The sequence below is a fragment of the Tenrec ecaudatus genome, chromosome 4 (genome assembly GCF_050624435.1).
Source record: "Tenrec ecaudatus isolate mTenEca1 chromosome 4, mTenEca1.hap1, whole genome shotgun sequence".
NCBI classification, from domain to species: Eukaryota; Metazoa; Chordata; class Mammalia; order Afrosoricida; family Tenrecidae; genus Tenrec; species Tenrec ecaudatus.
The window spans coordinates 55,830,103-55,845,182 of record NC_134533.1 but is presented as its reverse complement, the minus strand read 5'-3'; the positions used below and the strand labels follow the sequence as shown (position 1 = coordinate 55,845,182).

The 15,080-nt window shown below is 39.8% G+C and overlaps 1 protein-coding gene across 1 annotated transcript in view; it reads left to right on the top strand.

Annotated features, from left to right (window-relative positions):
- PDE3B (phosphodiesterase 3B) overlaps positions 1-15,080 on the top strand; it is a 149,941-nt gene that overhangs the window by 109,042 nt on the left and 25,819 nt on the right. The window contains exon 5 of the mRNA XM_075546017.1: positions 12,891-12,997. Coding sequence (XP_075402132.1) covers positions 12,891-12,997 — 107 coding nt within the window. The remainder of the gene's footprint in view (positions 1-12,890; positions 12,998-15,080) is intronic.

Below are 15,080 nucleotides of genomic sequence, written 5' to 3'. Positions count from 1 at the left end.
AGAGTCAACTGCAGTGACACCGATGGAGCAAAGCCTGTGTGAGCAAAGCCTTTGGGACTTGTATTTGCTGATGGAGCAGAACTCAAAATGTGAGGAAACCACTGTAAACATCAATTAATAATTGGAACTTGGAATGTATGTAGTAAAAATCTAGGAAAATTGGAAGTTGTAGAAGACGAAATAGAACACATAACGATCAATATTCCAAGCATGGATTGGCTGTAATGGACTGGTATTGGTCATTTTGAATCAGAAAACAATTTTGGTATGCCAAGAATGACAGACCCAGGAGGAATGGGGTTGCATTCATCATCAAAAAGTGTATTTCAACATCTATCTGGAAGTTCAGTGTGATAGGATTATTATGTCTGCCACCTTCAAGGAAATCCAATCCGTGCAACTATTCAAATTTATGTACCAATCATTAAAGCTAATGATAAGGAAAATGAAGAATTATTTAATATCTTCAGTGTGTAATTTATCAAACATGCAGTCAAGATGCACTGATAATTATTGAGGATTGGAATGCAAAAGTTGGAAACAAGTGGGGAGGAACAGTGTTGGGAAATACGATCTTGGTGATAGACACGAACCTGGAGATCACATGATAGAGTTTTGCAAGATCAATGACTTCATCCCAGATACCTTTTTTCAACAAGACACAATGAGACCACACACACAGACGTCTCCAGATGGAATACACAGAAACCAAATTGACCATCTGTGGGAAGAGAGGATGGGAAGAAAAGCTCAATATCAGCAGCAAGGACCAGACCAAGGGCCAACTAACTATAAAACAGACCATAAATTGTTCAGATGTAAGTTCAAGGTAAAACTGAAGAGAGTCACACAATCATGTTAAATAGTAAGACAACAACAAAGAAAGCAAAGAAAATATTGACAAGAAAATCGACAAACAAAAGGAACGCAACACAATTATGGACCTTGGGGAGGGAATAAAGGAAAATGAGCTGATTCCAGGAACCCAAGTGGAAGGCAAATTTTGAGAATGATGAGGGCAACGAGTGTATAAGGGTGCTTTACTCAATTGATGTATGTATGGATTGTGATAAGAGTTGTATGAGCCCCAATAAAATGATTTATAAAAAAATAAATAAATAAAATTTTTGAAAGCATATAACAAAATGAATGCAATGAAACCATACTTACCAATAGTAGCATTGAAAGTCAATGTCTTGAACTCACTAAGAGACAAAGACTTAACAGAATGGATAAGAAAACATGAGGGTTTAATATGTTTTCAAGAAACAACCTCAGACATAAAGACAAACATACGCTAAAACTCAAAGGACAGAAAAATATATATCAAGCTAATGGCAGTCAAAAGAAATCAGGAGTAGCAATATTAAATTCTAACAAAATAGACACCAAAGAAAAAGTCGTAATAGACGGGGAAGGCCATTATATAGGAATGAAGACTTCAGTTGTACAAGAAACCATTACCATAATCAACATATATGCACTAAAGAAGACCTGGTGGTATAGTGATTACAAGTTGGACTGTGATCTGCATGGTCGGCGTTTCAAAACCACCAACAGCTCCACAGGAGAAAGACTGGGTTCTCTACTCCCATAAGCAGTTACAGTCTTGGAAACCCACAGGAGGTCTCTATGAGTCAGCATTGACTGAATGGCAGTGAGTTTGCTTTGGGGGCTTTTGTTTGTTTATGAACCAAATAAAAGGCTTTCAAAATACATTAATCAAATTATTAAAGAAATAGAAAGATAAATAGACAATAGTACAATAATTCTAGGAGACTTCAACACATGGAGCAAAGATAAAATCAATAAAGATACAAAAGAACTAAACACAATTTATGAACGTGATCTCTTAGATATATACAGAATACTTCACCCAACAGAAGCACAGTATACAATCTTTTCTTTTAAAAAAAATTCATTTTATTGTGCTTTACACAATTGATGTATGTATGGATTGTAATAGGAGTTGTATGAGTCCCTAATAAAATGATAAAAAAAATAAAAACCACCGGATAATTGAAGACCAAAAGAACAAAACTTAAAAATTCCTTGAAGCAAATGAGAATTATAATACAGCATACCAAAATTTTTAGGATATGTCAAAACCAGTATGGAGAGGGCAGTTTATAACAATAAATGCACACATTAAATGAGAAAAAAATTAAATACCTTAACATATTAATTACAACAATTGTGAAAAGATCAGCAGAACAAACCTTCAGACAGTGGAAGAAAAGAAATAATAAAGAACAGAGCAGAAATAACTGAATTAGAATTTTTAAAAAACTTTAGGAAAAAACAGAACCCAAATTAGCTCTTAGAAAGGATTAACAAATGCAAGCAGAGGCGGGGCCCTGTTTCCAGGGAGCGGCCAGGGCCTTTCTCCCTCCAGCAGAGAGCAGCCCGCTTCTTTTTTAACGGGTCCTTTCTATGTAACAAGTCCTTTCTACCTATCTGTTGGATACCACCGTGCACTTTGGGTGCACATTTTTTAACAATAGTTACGGATTAATGGCGGAAGGAACAAACACAGCTCCCTTACCAGCCCTTCCGTGTGTTTGCATGAGGGGCCCATGAGGTAGAGGAGTGGGCTCTACCGGGGAGCTGCACTCTGTGCCGAGCCTCAAGGAGCAGCCACGTTCCCCCCTCATCGCTTGGACACCCCACCCCACCCCCAGCATGGCTCTACACCCCCCCCCTTTTGGTCAAACCAGTAACGCAGTTTCCAGAAAATTTGTCAGTTTGCAATGCCAAAGGGGTGAGAAAAAACAAATCTGTATTTCACAATTGTATAGAATAAAGGCTTTAGTTAACATCAAAAAAAAAGAAAGGATTAACAAAATTGATAGACCTAATAAAGAAAATATGGAGTAAAAGCAAATATTATAAGAAATGAAATAGATTACATAACAACAGAACCAACTGCGATAAAAATTATCACAGTATTATGAAAATTCTATTCTGAAAAATCTGAAAACCTGGAAGAAATGGACAAATTTATAGAAATTTATTACTGATCTAACTTAGCACAGAGTGATGTAGAAAAATCTCAGCAAGCCTTTAACATAAAAAGAAATTGGTCATAAAAAACACCCAACATCAAAAAGTCCAGGACTAGATGATTTTATCATGGAATTCTAGCAAGCATTTAGAGAACCGTTAACCCCCATCCTACATGATCTACTACACAATATAGAAACACTATACTACAAAACTCATTTTATGAAGCAAGTATATCCCCAATACCTAAGGCAGGCAAAGACATCGCCAGAATTGAAAATTATAGCCCAGTATCCCTGATGAATACAGAAAATATATTTTCAATAAAATTCAACCAAAAATTCAAAAGAAAAAAAATCATAATCAAGCGGGTTTCATAGCAGGTTTACGAGGATGGCTCAATACTAGAAAAGCAGTCCACAAAATAAAGGACAAGAACCATATAGCTATATCACATGACTCAGAAGAGGCATTTGCTAAAATTCAACATCTTTTCATGATTAAAACATTCAGTAAAACCCGAGTAGAAGGGAAATTTCCCAAAATAACAAAGACCATATACACAAAACCTACGGCTAGCATCTCACTTAATGGATGGAAATTGAAAGCACCCCCCTTCGAACAGGAACCAAACAAGGTTGCCTTTATAGTCCTGGAAGTCTTACCCAGAAGTGTAAAACATCAAAAAGATATGAAAAAGCATGCATTATTACACCTTCCCGACACGATCGCTGAAGACAAAGCGGTGCATAAGCAAATGTGAAGAAATTTGATGGTGACCAGCTATTAAAAGATATAGTATCTGGGACCTTAAAAGCTTGAAGGTAAACAAGCAGCCATCTAGCTCAGAAGCAACAAAGCCCACATGGAAGAAGTACACCAGCCTGTGTGAACATGAGGTGTCGAAGGGATCAGGTATCAGGCATCAAGGAACAAAAAATCATATCATTGTGAATGAGGGTGAGTGCAGAGTGGAGACCCAAAGCCTTATAGAAGGGCCATGGGGAGGAGACGAGCCAGTCAAGGTGCAGGGTAGCAACAATGAAACATACAACTTGCCTCTAATTCTTAAATGCTTCCTCTCTGCGCTATCATGATCCCAATTCTACCTTACAAATCTGACCAGAGGATGTACTTTGGTACAGATAAGAACTGGAAACACAGGGGATCCAGGACAGATGATCCCTTCAGGACCAGTGGTGAGAGAGTGGCAATACCAGGAGGGTGGAGGGAAGGTGGGAGAGAGAAGGGGAACCGATTACAAGGATCTACATATAACCTCCTCCCTGGAGGGTGGACAACAGAAAAGTGGGCGAAGGGAGACATTGGACAGTATAAGATATGACAAAATAATAATAATTTATAAATTATCAAGGGTTCATGAGGGAGGGGACTCAGGGAGGGAGAGGACAAAATGAGCTGATATCAAGGGCTCAAGTAGAAAGCAAATGTTTTGAGAATGATGATGGCAACAAATGTACAAATGTGCTTGACAAAATGGATGTAGGTATGGATTGTTATAACAGTTGTATGAGTTCCCAATAAAATTATTTTTTAAGCACACATATTGACTCAAAAGAAACAAAAACTTTTTTATTTGCAGATGATATAATGCCATATATAGAAAACCCTAAACATTCAATTAAAAAATTGCTGGAACTAAATGAAAAAGTAGACAACCTTGTAGGCAATACAGAAATCAGTTGGATTCTTGCATATTGAGGCTGACTCCCAAATGGAAATTAAATTAACAATACCATGTACAATAGCTACCCAAAAGATGCAATATCAAGGAATCAATCTTACCAGAGAAAAGAACTATACAAAGAAAACTGTATAGATATGAAAACTTCTACAAGAAATCCTGTACAAGAAGATTATACATAGTGAAAATGTTTACATTACCAAAAACACTTTACAAATTCAATACAATTTTGCCCCAAATCCCAGCACAATTCTTCAAAGAAATGGAGACTTTATTCACCAGCTTTATAGGGAAAGGAAAGAAAGCCAAGATGGACAAAATGCCGTTACAAAAACGAAGTAGGAGGCCTGTCACATCCACATCAGGTCTTTTCACCCTTCCTGAGAGTCCTGAGATGCAAAGACAGTAAAGATTAAATCTACAAATACATAAAAATGTTTGACTTAGATACTAATTGTATCCTTTTGCCCACTATAAAGTTAAGAATTGTTTCTAAAACATATAACCATGGTGGTCTAAACAGATTGGTCCGGGTACATCAATAGACATGAAGACCAATGGATTAGAATTGAGAACCAAGAAATACAGCCAAGTACCTACAGACACATGATAAAGGGATGAAACACATTAAGTAGGGAGGAGACAACCTTTTGAATAAATAGTGCCAGAAAAATTGGATATCCACCACAAAAAGAATGAAACTGAACTCAGGGTGGATTAAAGACCTAGATATAGACCCTAGAACCATAATGACCATCAATAAAAATATAGCCACAAACTTAAGGGGCCCAATACAAGGCACAAATACACTATCAAACATAAAATACAGTACCAAGCATGAAAAAGACTAACACTGTTAGTCAAAAATAGAGAATGGACACCTGCTGAAAATACATTCATGCACGTCCGAAGACTTCATCAAAAGTAGCAAATGAGAGTCAACAGTTTGGGAAAAATATTTAGCAATGATATGTCAGATAAAAGGCTAATTTCAAAAAGAAAACAACAGCCCTTTAATAAGAAAAATACAAATAACCCAATTAAAATGGTTACATTGATGGACAATTTATTAAAGATGACATCCATGTGGTCAATAATCACATAAAGAAATATTTGCATTCAGTAGCAAGAAGGGAAATACAAATTAAACCAACAGTGAAATATTACTCATACTGAAACAAAAAGATACAGAATAATAAATGGTCCAGAAGGCGTGGAAAGATTGAGTGCTCATCCATTGCTAGTGGATTATAGACTTGAACAACCACTGTGGCAATCACTGTTGGCACTTCCTTAAACTAATGCAAATTTAAATACCCTACACTCTTGCATTCTCTCTGCTTGGTATATACTCGGGAGAAATAAAGAGCACAGCATAAAAAGACATGCACACCTATGTTTCTTGCAGAAATCTCTGTATTAGAAAAAAATATGAAAGTAGTAAAAAACTTTGTAGCGAAAAGAAAAGCAAAATCTGTTACATTCCTAAAAACAATGTCGAGTCTCTGAAACACTTTAAGACATGGAAAAAGAGAACATTATGCTCAGCAAAGTTAGTCAATCTCATAAAGATAAAAAATGTTATGACACCATTATTAGAAAGGGGGGGGAAATAAGATTTTCACGCCAAAGGATAAGACCTTAAAGACTACGCCAACACCAGGACAGGGGTGTGGGACAAAAGGAGGAAATAGGAAAGTAGGATGGGGAAGGGGAAACCAAAACATACATACAGGATGGGGGGTGGGACTCTTTACAGTACGGCCACTAATTTGATGAATTAGGCTCATAGAACATGTTCTCCTTTGGGGGAAAAAAGGGAAAAAGAAAGGAACATGTTTTCCTTTGTATGTATTACATTCCACAAAAGAAAGAGGAAAACTTGTAAGTTAACATAAATGAAGTTAAGGTGTTTTTTTTTTTTTTTTTCCAAAAGGGAGGGGAAGAGAAAGAGCAGGGTCACAGCCATCAGATCTAAACGTTGGTTACAGAAGGAGCAAAAGTAAAACTGAAGCAGACTTGGATTCTTTGCGGACACACAAGTTGATTTTAAGAAAGGGAAAGGGGCAGAACTTCGATAAGGTGGATTGACGCCATGGCAGCAATAATGAGCTCATTCAAACAATTTTGCGGTGGGCTTCAGACTGTTTTGTTGCTGTGCTGTACATTGAGCTGCAATGAGTCACAACTGACTCAAAGGCACCTAACAACACCCTGATTTCATAATGGTTGGTCAGTGTGAGTCTATTTCTGTGTCAGTTGTGTCAATGCACCTTATTGAGGGTTTCCCTTGGTTTCATTGGCTTTATACAAAATATAGATGACCCCTCCTAAGATTGACCTTTCTTGATGGCCACTCACCTATCAGTTAGTGCTGTTCTGTGATTCTAGAAACTATGGTGTGTCAGATACCATCGGGGGATCAGCAGCTTCTCAAACCCCAAACCAAATTAAATGCCATCGAGTCACGTCCAACTCACAGTGGCACCGTACCACAGAGTAAAACTGCGCCTTGAGGTTCTGAGACTTTCAACCTGTACAGAGGTAGACGGCCTTATCGATCGCTGCAGAGCCTCTGGTGGTTTTGAGCCACACTGCATAACCCACTGTGCCTGCGGAACTCCTAAAATATTCTAGGGAGAAATAATGCTAAGCATCTAGATCAGCGTTTCTCAAAGTGGGCAATAGCGCCTCCTGGGGGAAGCTGGAATATACAAAATATAATAATAATAATCATACAAACCCACACCAAAACCAAAACTGTATAGAGTTAATTCTGGCTTATCTTATTTTTTTATGATTAAGTAAAGTCAGTCAATTCTTCTTTCATTTATTCCTTAATTTTCTTTTGTAAAAAATCATCTCATTGGGGGCTCTTATGGATATTATAACAATTCATAAATCAGTTACATCAAGCAAAGATGTATACATGTCTCCATCATCATTTTCTTTTTAAAAAAATAATTTTATTTGGGGCTCAAACAACTCTTGTCACGATCCATCCATTCATTGTGTCAAGCACTTTGTACATTCGTTGCCATCATCATTCCCAAAAAATTTTCTTTCTACTTGAGCCCTTGGTATCAGCTCCTCATTTTGTGCCCTCCCTCCCAGTGCCATCATCATTTCAAATCATTGTCTTTCTACTTGAGCCATTTGATGTCAGCTTCACTCTTTTTCCCTCCCTCTCTCACCCTCCCACCTTCGTGAACCCTTAATAAATTAAATGTATGCATACATCCATCATTATTATCAGTTCCCCCTTTCTCCCCTCTCCCGTCCACCACCACTCCTCCCAGTACCCTCATGCTAATGGTACTCCCATTACTGTTTCTGAACAGTTTATCTGTCCTGAATTCTGTATTGAAAGCATTTATCTGTACCAATGCACATATTTCTGGTTGAGCAGAATTTGTGAGGTACAACTGGGGCCGTGATAGTGGGGGGTAGGAAGCATTAAAGAACTAGAGGGATGTTGTGTGTTTCCTTGGCGCTACCCTGCATTTTCAGGCTTATAGTGATTTTATATAACAAGAGTAGAACTGCTCTTGTGGGTTTCAGAGGCTATACATCCCTGTGGGAACAGAGAGCCTTTCTCCCACAGAGTGGCTGATGGTTTCGAACTGCTGGCCTTGTGATTAGCAGTCCAGTGTATAATCCACTATGCCACCATTACTTCTTGTAATGGGACTGAGAAAGCAGTTATCTACACTTTGACCTGGATTATGGTCTAGTGTATGCACATTTTTGACCAGGGGAGCACTGAGTAGTTTTTCTGAAAAGGAACTAAGTCGGAGGCCACATGAATGTGAGAATGTGTCCTGCGGGAAGTGCACCAGTGTCTGCAGCCAAGTAAGGGTGGGAGGGCAGGAGCTCAGCTCTCCTAAGTGTGAATAACTTATGAACAAAGGATCCCATAGTCTGTTCTCTGAAAGTTAGGAAAGATGGCGATCTTCTTGAGGGCTATAAGCTTCTGTTCTGTCAGTTAACTAGTAATGCTAATCAAATGCTGTTAGTGTGCATTTCACTTCAATCCAATCTCTTGAGTCTGTGTTGTACTTGGTCTCTTTGGAGCAGCAGTAGTTTCACATTGAAACAGTAGATGGCAGACTTGCATAACAGCTCTATACCCGTTACAGTTTATATTAACATTTACACGGGAAATCCTGACCAGATAATTATAGTTTTCCAGATTGGATTATTAATTTGAATCTTATATAATGCACTCAAGTAGAAGAACTCTTATTTTAAAATAAAAATTGAATAGAATTAAAAATAAAACAGGGATGGGATTAAGTATGAAGGGTACAGTTTAGGAAAATGAGGGTTAGTACCAAATTTGTGCAGAATCTAAATGTGATAGCTGGTTTTTGTTTTGTTCCATTTTTTTTAAGAATGGAAGAGAATGCATCAGGAACTAAGGTAGAATTCCTGATCCTGAGAAATGTCATCTTGAGACCGCGGCATCACTTTAGGGATATAGAAGGTGTAGACACTGGATAACATTGTCTGAGCGGCTACACCACAATGACAGTCTATAACATTTTTGTGCAGTGCTTCATTAGAGGGTTATTATTTTAATAAAAACATCCTTGTAGTTAGTGATCATGGCAAATAATATTTTTGCTATAATTTTTTTGTAAACCCAGCTTATATGTAGCAAAATACAACGCTAAAACTCAATACTAACTTGCTTGTTGAGCCTTCCAATGTCTTCTGTCCAGAACTGGCATTGTTACAGAGTTACACTGATGTTTCAAATCACACGGGCTGTGATTTTTGTTGCTGATGGACTTTTTATTGTCAATGATTTTGTCAAAAAATTTTGGTATATTAGATATAATATTGTGATAGTATTTTGTTAACCGATACCAATTATCTTTTGGGGAATGAAGTATTAATAAAGTGAAATGGAGGAAGAAAAATCCAAAAAGACTTTAACTCAGTTACTAATAATGTTGTAATGCAATGTTGAAAAATATGCACTAAACAGTTCTCTGGTTAGTATTCATATAGTTTAAGAAATTTTACATTTAAGCAACATATAACTATATTTACCATGTATTATTCTATGACTAAAGTTGATAATAAATATTACAAGAATTCTGTATGTTCTGGTTTGAGAAGGCAACTATGGGGTAGGGACATGGTGCCAACCTAGTGACCGCCTTGTCTTGAGACTTGTTAATTTTTAAAGAAATTATGAAAATGATATTTTAATTTAACAAACGGACATACTATAATGTTTCTGAGGTAAAGAAAACTTGCTACACTGACATTAGGCCATTTTTATCCTGTTGCCTAACTTCGGCAGTTGACATTTAAAAGGAAATATGATCCGGAGACAAAAAGTAATTGTTCACTCTGAAACATGCATGGACAGGTAAATGGAGGCAGCTTTTTGTCATCGTAGCAGATGTCATCACGCTCCTTTAGACAAACCTGCATACCTTATAAAAGATTTAGAGACTTGGAGAATAATTGGGGCAGTCTATGTATCTGCTTTAGAGACATTCGACTGGAAGTAATTTTCCTAGTGTATAGAAGCTAGAGCTTTGTAGTGATAGACTTCCAAGGGTACTTTAGTCATAGACAAGGCAGTTGGGGAATATTTGAAGTACTAACAACCAATATCTTTCATCGTTACATTTCAAGGACAGTACCATGCAGTAGAAATTGATGGAATCATTTATATGTGTACTGCCAACTGTGGACAGCGGCCACCTGTGGCTATTACTCACTTGAAACGTGCCCGCTATGACTAAGGAGCTGAATTGTAAAATTGAAATGTAAATAATGACATTTGACCCTTGCAACCGCATTCAGTGCCCCGCTCTGCTACTTTGTTCTGTTCAGGTCAGGCCAGGGCCCGCTGAACAGCAGACCTTTAGCCTTTGACAACCCAAAATTAATAGACTTAGGACTCTGGCGTCATGAGGCATTCACCTTGACTTATTAGAATACTTCAGAAATAAGATCCAAGGACTGAGATTGTATTCCTTAGCTTTTTGAATCTTGATTCAAACGCAGCTTTGGAATCTGATCACAAGATTTTCTAATGATGCTTTTGTAACTGGCCCAGACTACGATTTCAACGATGCCCCAATACTGCACCTTTTGTTCCCTGAGCCTGCGCCTGAAACCATATCTCTCACTTCCCTACGTGTTTTCCCTCTCTTACTGTTTCTCTGCCCTTTTTTCTTAGCACCCGGTCACCATCCTCTAGACTAGTGGCTGCTCACAGAGTTGATGTACCTGGACAACGTGGCTGTATTTTGTATCCTGTCAGGCAGTCAAATTATTATAGGAGGGGTTTTTCTACGAAAGGTTTAAAGAAAAAGGCCAGTCATTTTCCATCTCATTTGTCCCTGAGCTTTTGGAAGCCCCTCATATGATATGGGTTAGTAACAGAGACCTCTCACTCAAGTCACAGAAAAATAAACTTGCCGGTGGAAATATCTAAGGAAGGAGGGAAGAGTTGGAGAGATTCTCACTGGGAAGTAAGTCTAAATAAAATAAAAGTTGAACTAAACTAGACAGGGAATCTAGATTTATCCTTGAGCTTATGCCCAAGTACTCAGATAAGAAATTAATTCTACTAGAAGAAAAGAGGTCAGTAAATATCTAAGGAACGGAAGGTAGCTAGCATTTAGGATGACACTGGGCCCCAAAGCTTTCGTCGTGCATGCTCACTGCCATCAATTCTATGCTGACTCAGCGGCCCGATAGGGTAGGGTGGAACTGTCTCCTGTGCGTTTCTGAGAACGTAATCGTTTACAGGAGGAGAAAGCCCTGTCTTTCTCCTGCAGAGCCGCTGGTGGTTTCTCCCTTCAGACCCTGTGGATCGCAGCCCAACTCGAAACTATTATTCCACCAGGGCGCCTATCATACTGTATCATATTGTGTTAGTCTGGGTAGACTAGTAATCCATAGACACTCATATGTGTATAAGAGAGTCTTATATCAAGGGTAATTGTATATTAAGAAGGCATCCCAACCCAGTCCAGTCCAAGCCCTTAAGTCCAATATTAGCCTATATGTCCGATACCAATCTATGAAGCCCTCTTCAAACTCATGAAACACATGCAATGATGTCAAATGCAGGATGATCACAGACCAGTGGGTAGAAAATCTTTGGCCCAGGTGGTGTTGTAAGCCTCTCAGCACTGGCAGGGGTCTCCACATGCTGCTTCAGTTCCCAGGGCTGTATCAGGGTAGGTCCATGTGGCTTCTCCTTAGGGATGTCTCGCAGGAAGTGAGCAGAGAGAGAGAGAGAGAGAGAGGTGTCTCCCGCCTCCAAGGAGCAAATACCGGGTTTCCCAGAATTCTCAGAAGGCAATGCCCACTCAGAGGTCTCATTGGCTATCTCCGGATTGACAGTCCAGACTCTACTCCTACACCCTTAATCCTCAAATTGATGCCAGATTAGGTAACTACCACGCATATCCTTTAATTAGTAATAGATACATTAAACTCTATACTCTGTCCTATAAAGTAGCTGTGAGTCAAAATCAACTCAACTACAGTGGGTGTGGTTTTGGTGAATTTTAATTGCCTGTCTGTTTATAATTTCTTCATAAGAGCCCTAAAACTTACACTAAAGTATCTCAGTCATAGAATGTGTCTGGCTTGAAGGGTATTTAAGATCTTTTAAGGGGAGGAACAGTAAACAAAAAAAAAAAGCCCCTGTATCTGAGCTTGTGGTTCAGAGAGGTCCCTGGGCCAGCACAGCAGCATCTCAGACTAGTTGGAAATGCAAATTCTTGGACCCTTCCCCAGAACACTGAACCAGAAACCTTGGGAGCCGGGTCAGAATCCCAGGGTGTTGCTGATCATCTGCTTTAGGTCTGGAGTCCCTGAGCTGCTTGTTTTCATAAATAACGTGATTGGAGCGCAGCCCCACGCACGCAGGTTCCCTCAGCGGCGGCTTTTGTGCTGCAGGCGCAGAGCTGAATAGTCTAGCAACAGACCTTAAGGTCTGCAAAGCCAAGAAGTAGTCCCTGCATGATTTGTTTAAGAAATGGATTGTAGATCTCTGCTTTAGGCCGTGTGCTCTAGATAACCACTCCAAACCCAGAGTACAGAAGCAGATGTTTGCTCCCTGCATGGAAGATCATGAATAAAAGAAGTGGAAATTTCCCATGGGCTTTAAACATTTTAACTTGTGATCTTTCTCTTTCAGTCAAGGATACTATCTAAATGGACCCCTTAGTTCAAATCTACTGACCAGCCCGAAGCAGAGGTCTTCTTCTGTATCATTCACTCACCATCTAAGTCTGAGACGAGCTGGTAAGAAACCATCCCTATCCCTTAAGTCTGTGAGACCTCACAGTGTGCACTTGCAACAATCGCACAGGGGTGGAGTCTGAGTTCTTCCAACTGTACAAGTGGGAGGGAGAGGTCAGTGGTTTTGTCCAGAGCCAGTTCTGTGATGCACAGTCCAGACATGCCTTATCCTCCAACTTTCTGTACCAATTCTGATACCAACCATCCTTTATAAAGTACTCTCTCTGCTGCTGGGTTCAAAGCGCACTGCAGGAGCCACACAGAAATCACAAACAATACTCACGATGACGGGGTTCTTGGGGTGGTTAACAAGCCACGCAATTCAAGATCGGAAATGCTCAGGATGCAGTTCTGGCTGGGAGCATCTCTCTCAGCCATGCCCACAGGCACACCTTTCCCTGAACTTGAATCTCTCAGCGATGCGGCCCCTGAGCCTCTGCCCTGCTTGAGCATTGCAACAAAGCTCTGTTGGCATTGCTGGTAAATGCCCAAAGAGGATTCCCCCTGGAAGCGTTGGCCTAAAGATAAACCTAGCCACCCCTGATGGAGTGCCTGGAGGCACCCTGCTCTGCAAGCAAGCTTCCCACCGGAAGGCTTTCAGCTTTACTCCCTCCTGGGCTGAGAAGCACCCTCCTCCACCCCCACCCCCTGCCCCATCCTGTGCTCTAGTTCTTGCTTTGTTCTGCTACCATGTCTCCTCTTGCGCTCCTGGCTTCACAGCTCTGTTCTGGATCGAGGAGGGTCCATGCACAAGGATCTCCGGACCCGGAGGATGTGCTCCACTCCTGGCTCTCATTTCTTCATGACAGTGAGACCCCCCTCTTCTTACTGCGGAGATGGCTCATTTTATACCCAGTGGGATGAGCTACTAGAAACTAAGTAGCCTCACTTCAAGTTCCCTGTGCTTTATTTGCATACTCCCACCTAGTCTTTCGTGGGAGTTACGAAAACTTTGGCTAGAAGAGCAATACCAAATAATTCATTGTACCGCAACAGTAGAGCCATTTAAAAAACCATGCATTTACAGATAATTTTAATACTCTTTTAAATATTGCAAGTCAACATCTCTAAACAACTTGGACTGGCGCTATGAGTTGACCATGAGCCCTGATTGCGCACATGGCTGCTAACTGAAAACTTAGTAGTTCAAATGCACTAGCCATTCCCACTCCATGGGAGAAAGATGTGGCAGTTTATTTCCATAGCGATGTACAACATGGGAAAACTATGAAGAAGGCCTATTGTATCCCAGAGAGTTTCTGTGAGCTGAAATCCATTGGATTCCAACTGGGTTTGGGTTTAGATTAGTTTACCATTTGCTTACTCATTCAATAAACAAGTTTAGAGCATATACTATGTACAATGCTAGACACTAGAAATGCAGAATTAAATACAGGGTAGATCCACATTCATACACCCACTACAAGGGGAAATCTACATAGGCGTTTCCTTTGCAGAATAGTCCGTTTTAGGAACAAAAAGATCTGAGCTTGAATTGATGCCTGAACAGTATGGTACTGATAAAGAAGGTAAGTGTGCTGTGGACTGCTGGAAGAATGAAAAACAGATCTGTACTGGAAGAAGCACGGCTAGCGTGCCCTACCAGACGTTGAGGACGGAGAGATTGCATCTCGCGTACGTGATCCCAGGAGGAAGAAGTTCCTGGAGAAGGATGTCGTGCTTGGTAAAATGGACGGTCATCGAAAAGGAGGAAAGTCCTCAATGAGATGGCTTGACATATTGGCTGCAACAATAGGCTGAAAACACAACAATTTTGAGGATGGCGTTAGATGAGGTAGTATTTCATCCTGTTGTTCACGGGGTCAGTATGAGCGAGAACTGCCAACAGGAAGACTAAGAAAGGATTGCCGAGAGAACTTGACGGCAGCCGTCCACTGAGCACAGAGGCGTTTGTGTGCATAGTTTCTTTGGAGTAAGCCCATCCCTTTATGAACTGGAGCTAACTTTTTGTCTTAATGCTGTTAATCGCTAAAGGATGCACGTTACATAGGTATTCTAGTTAAAGAGAGGCAAGAAAGTGCTGTCATCTATCCAAGCTAATGATGCCATTATGGGAAGGGAGATG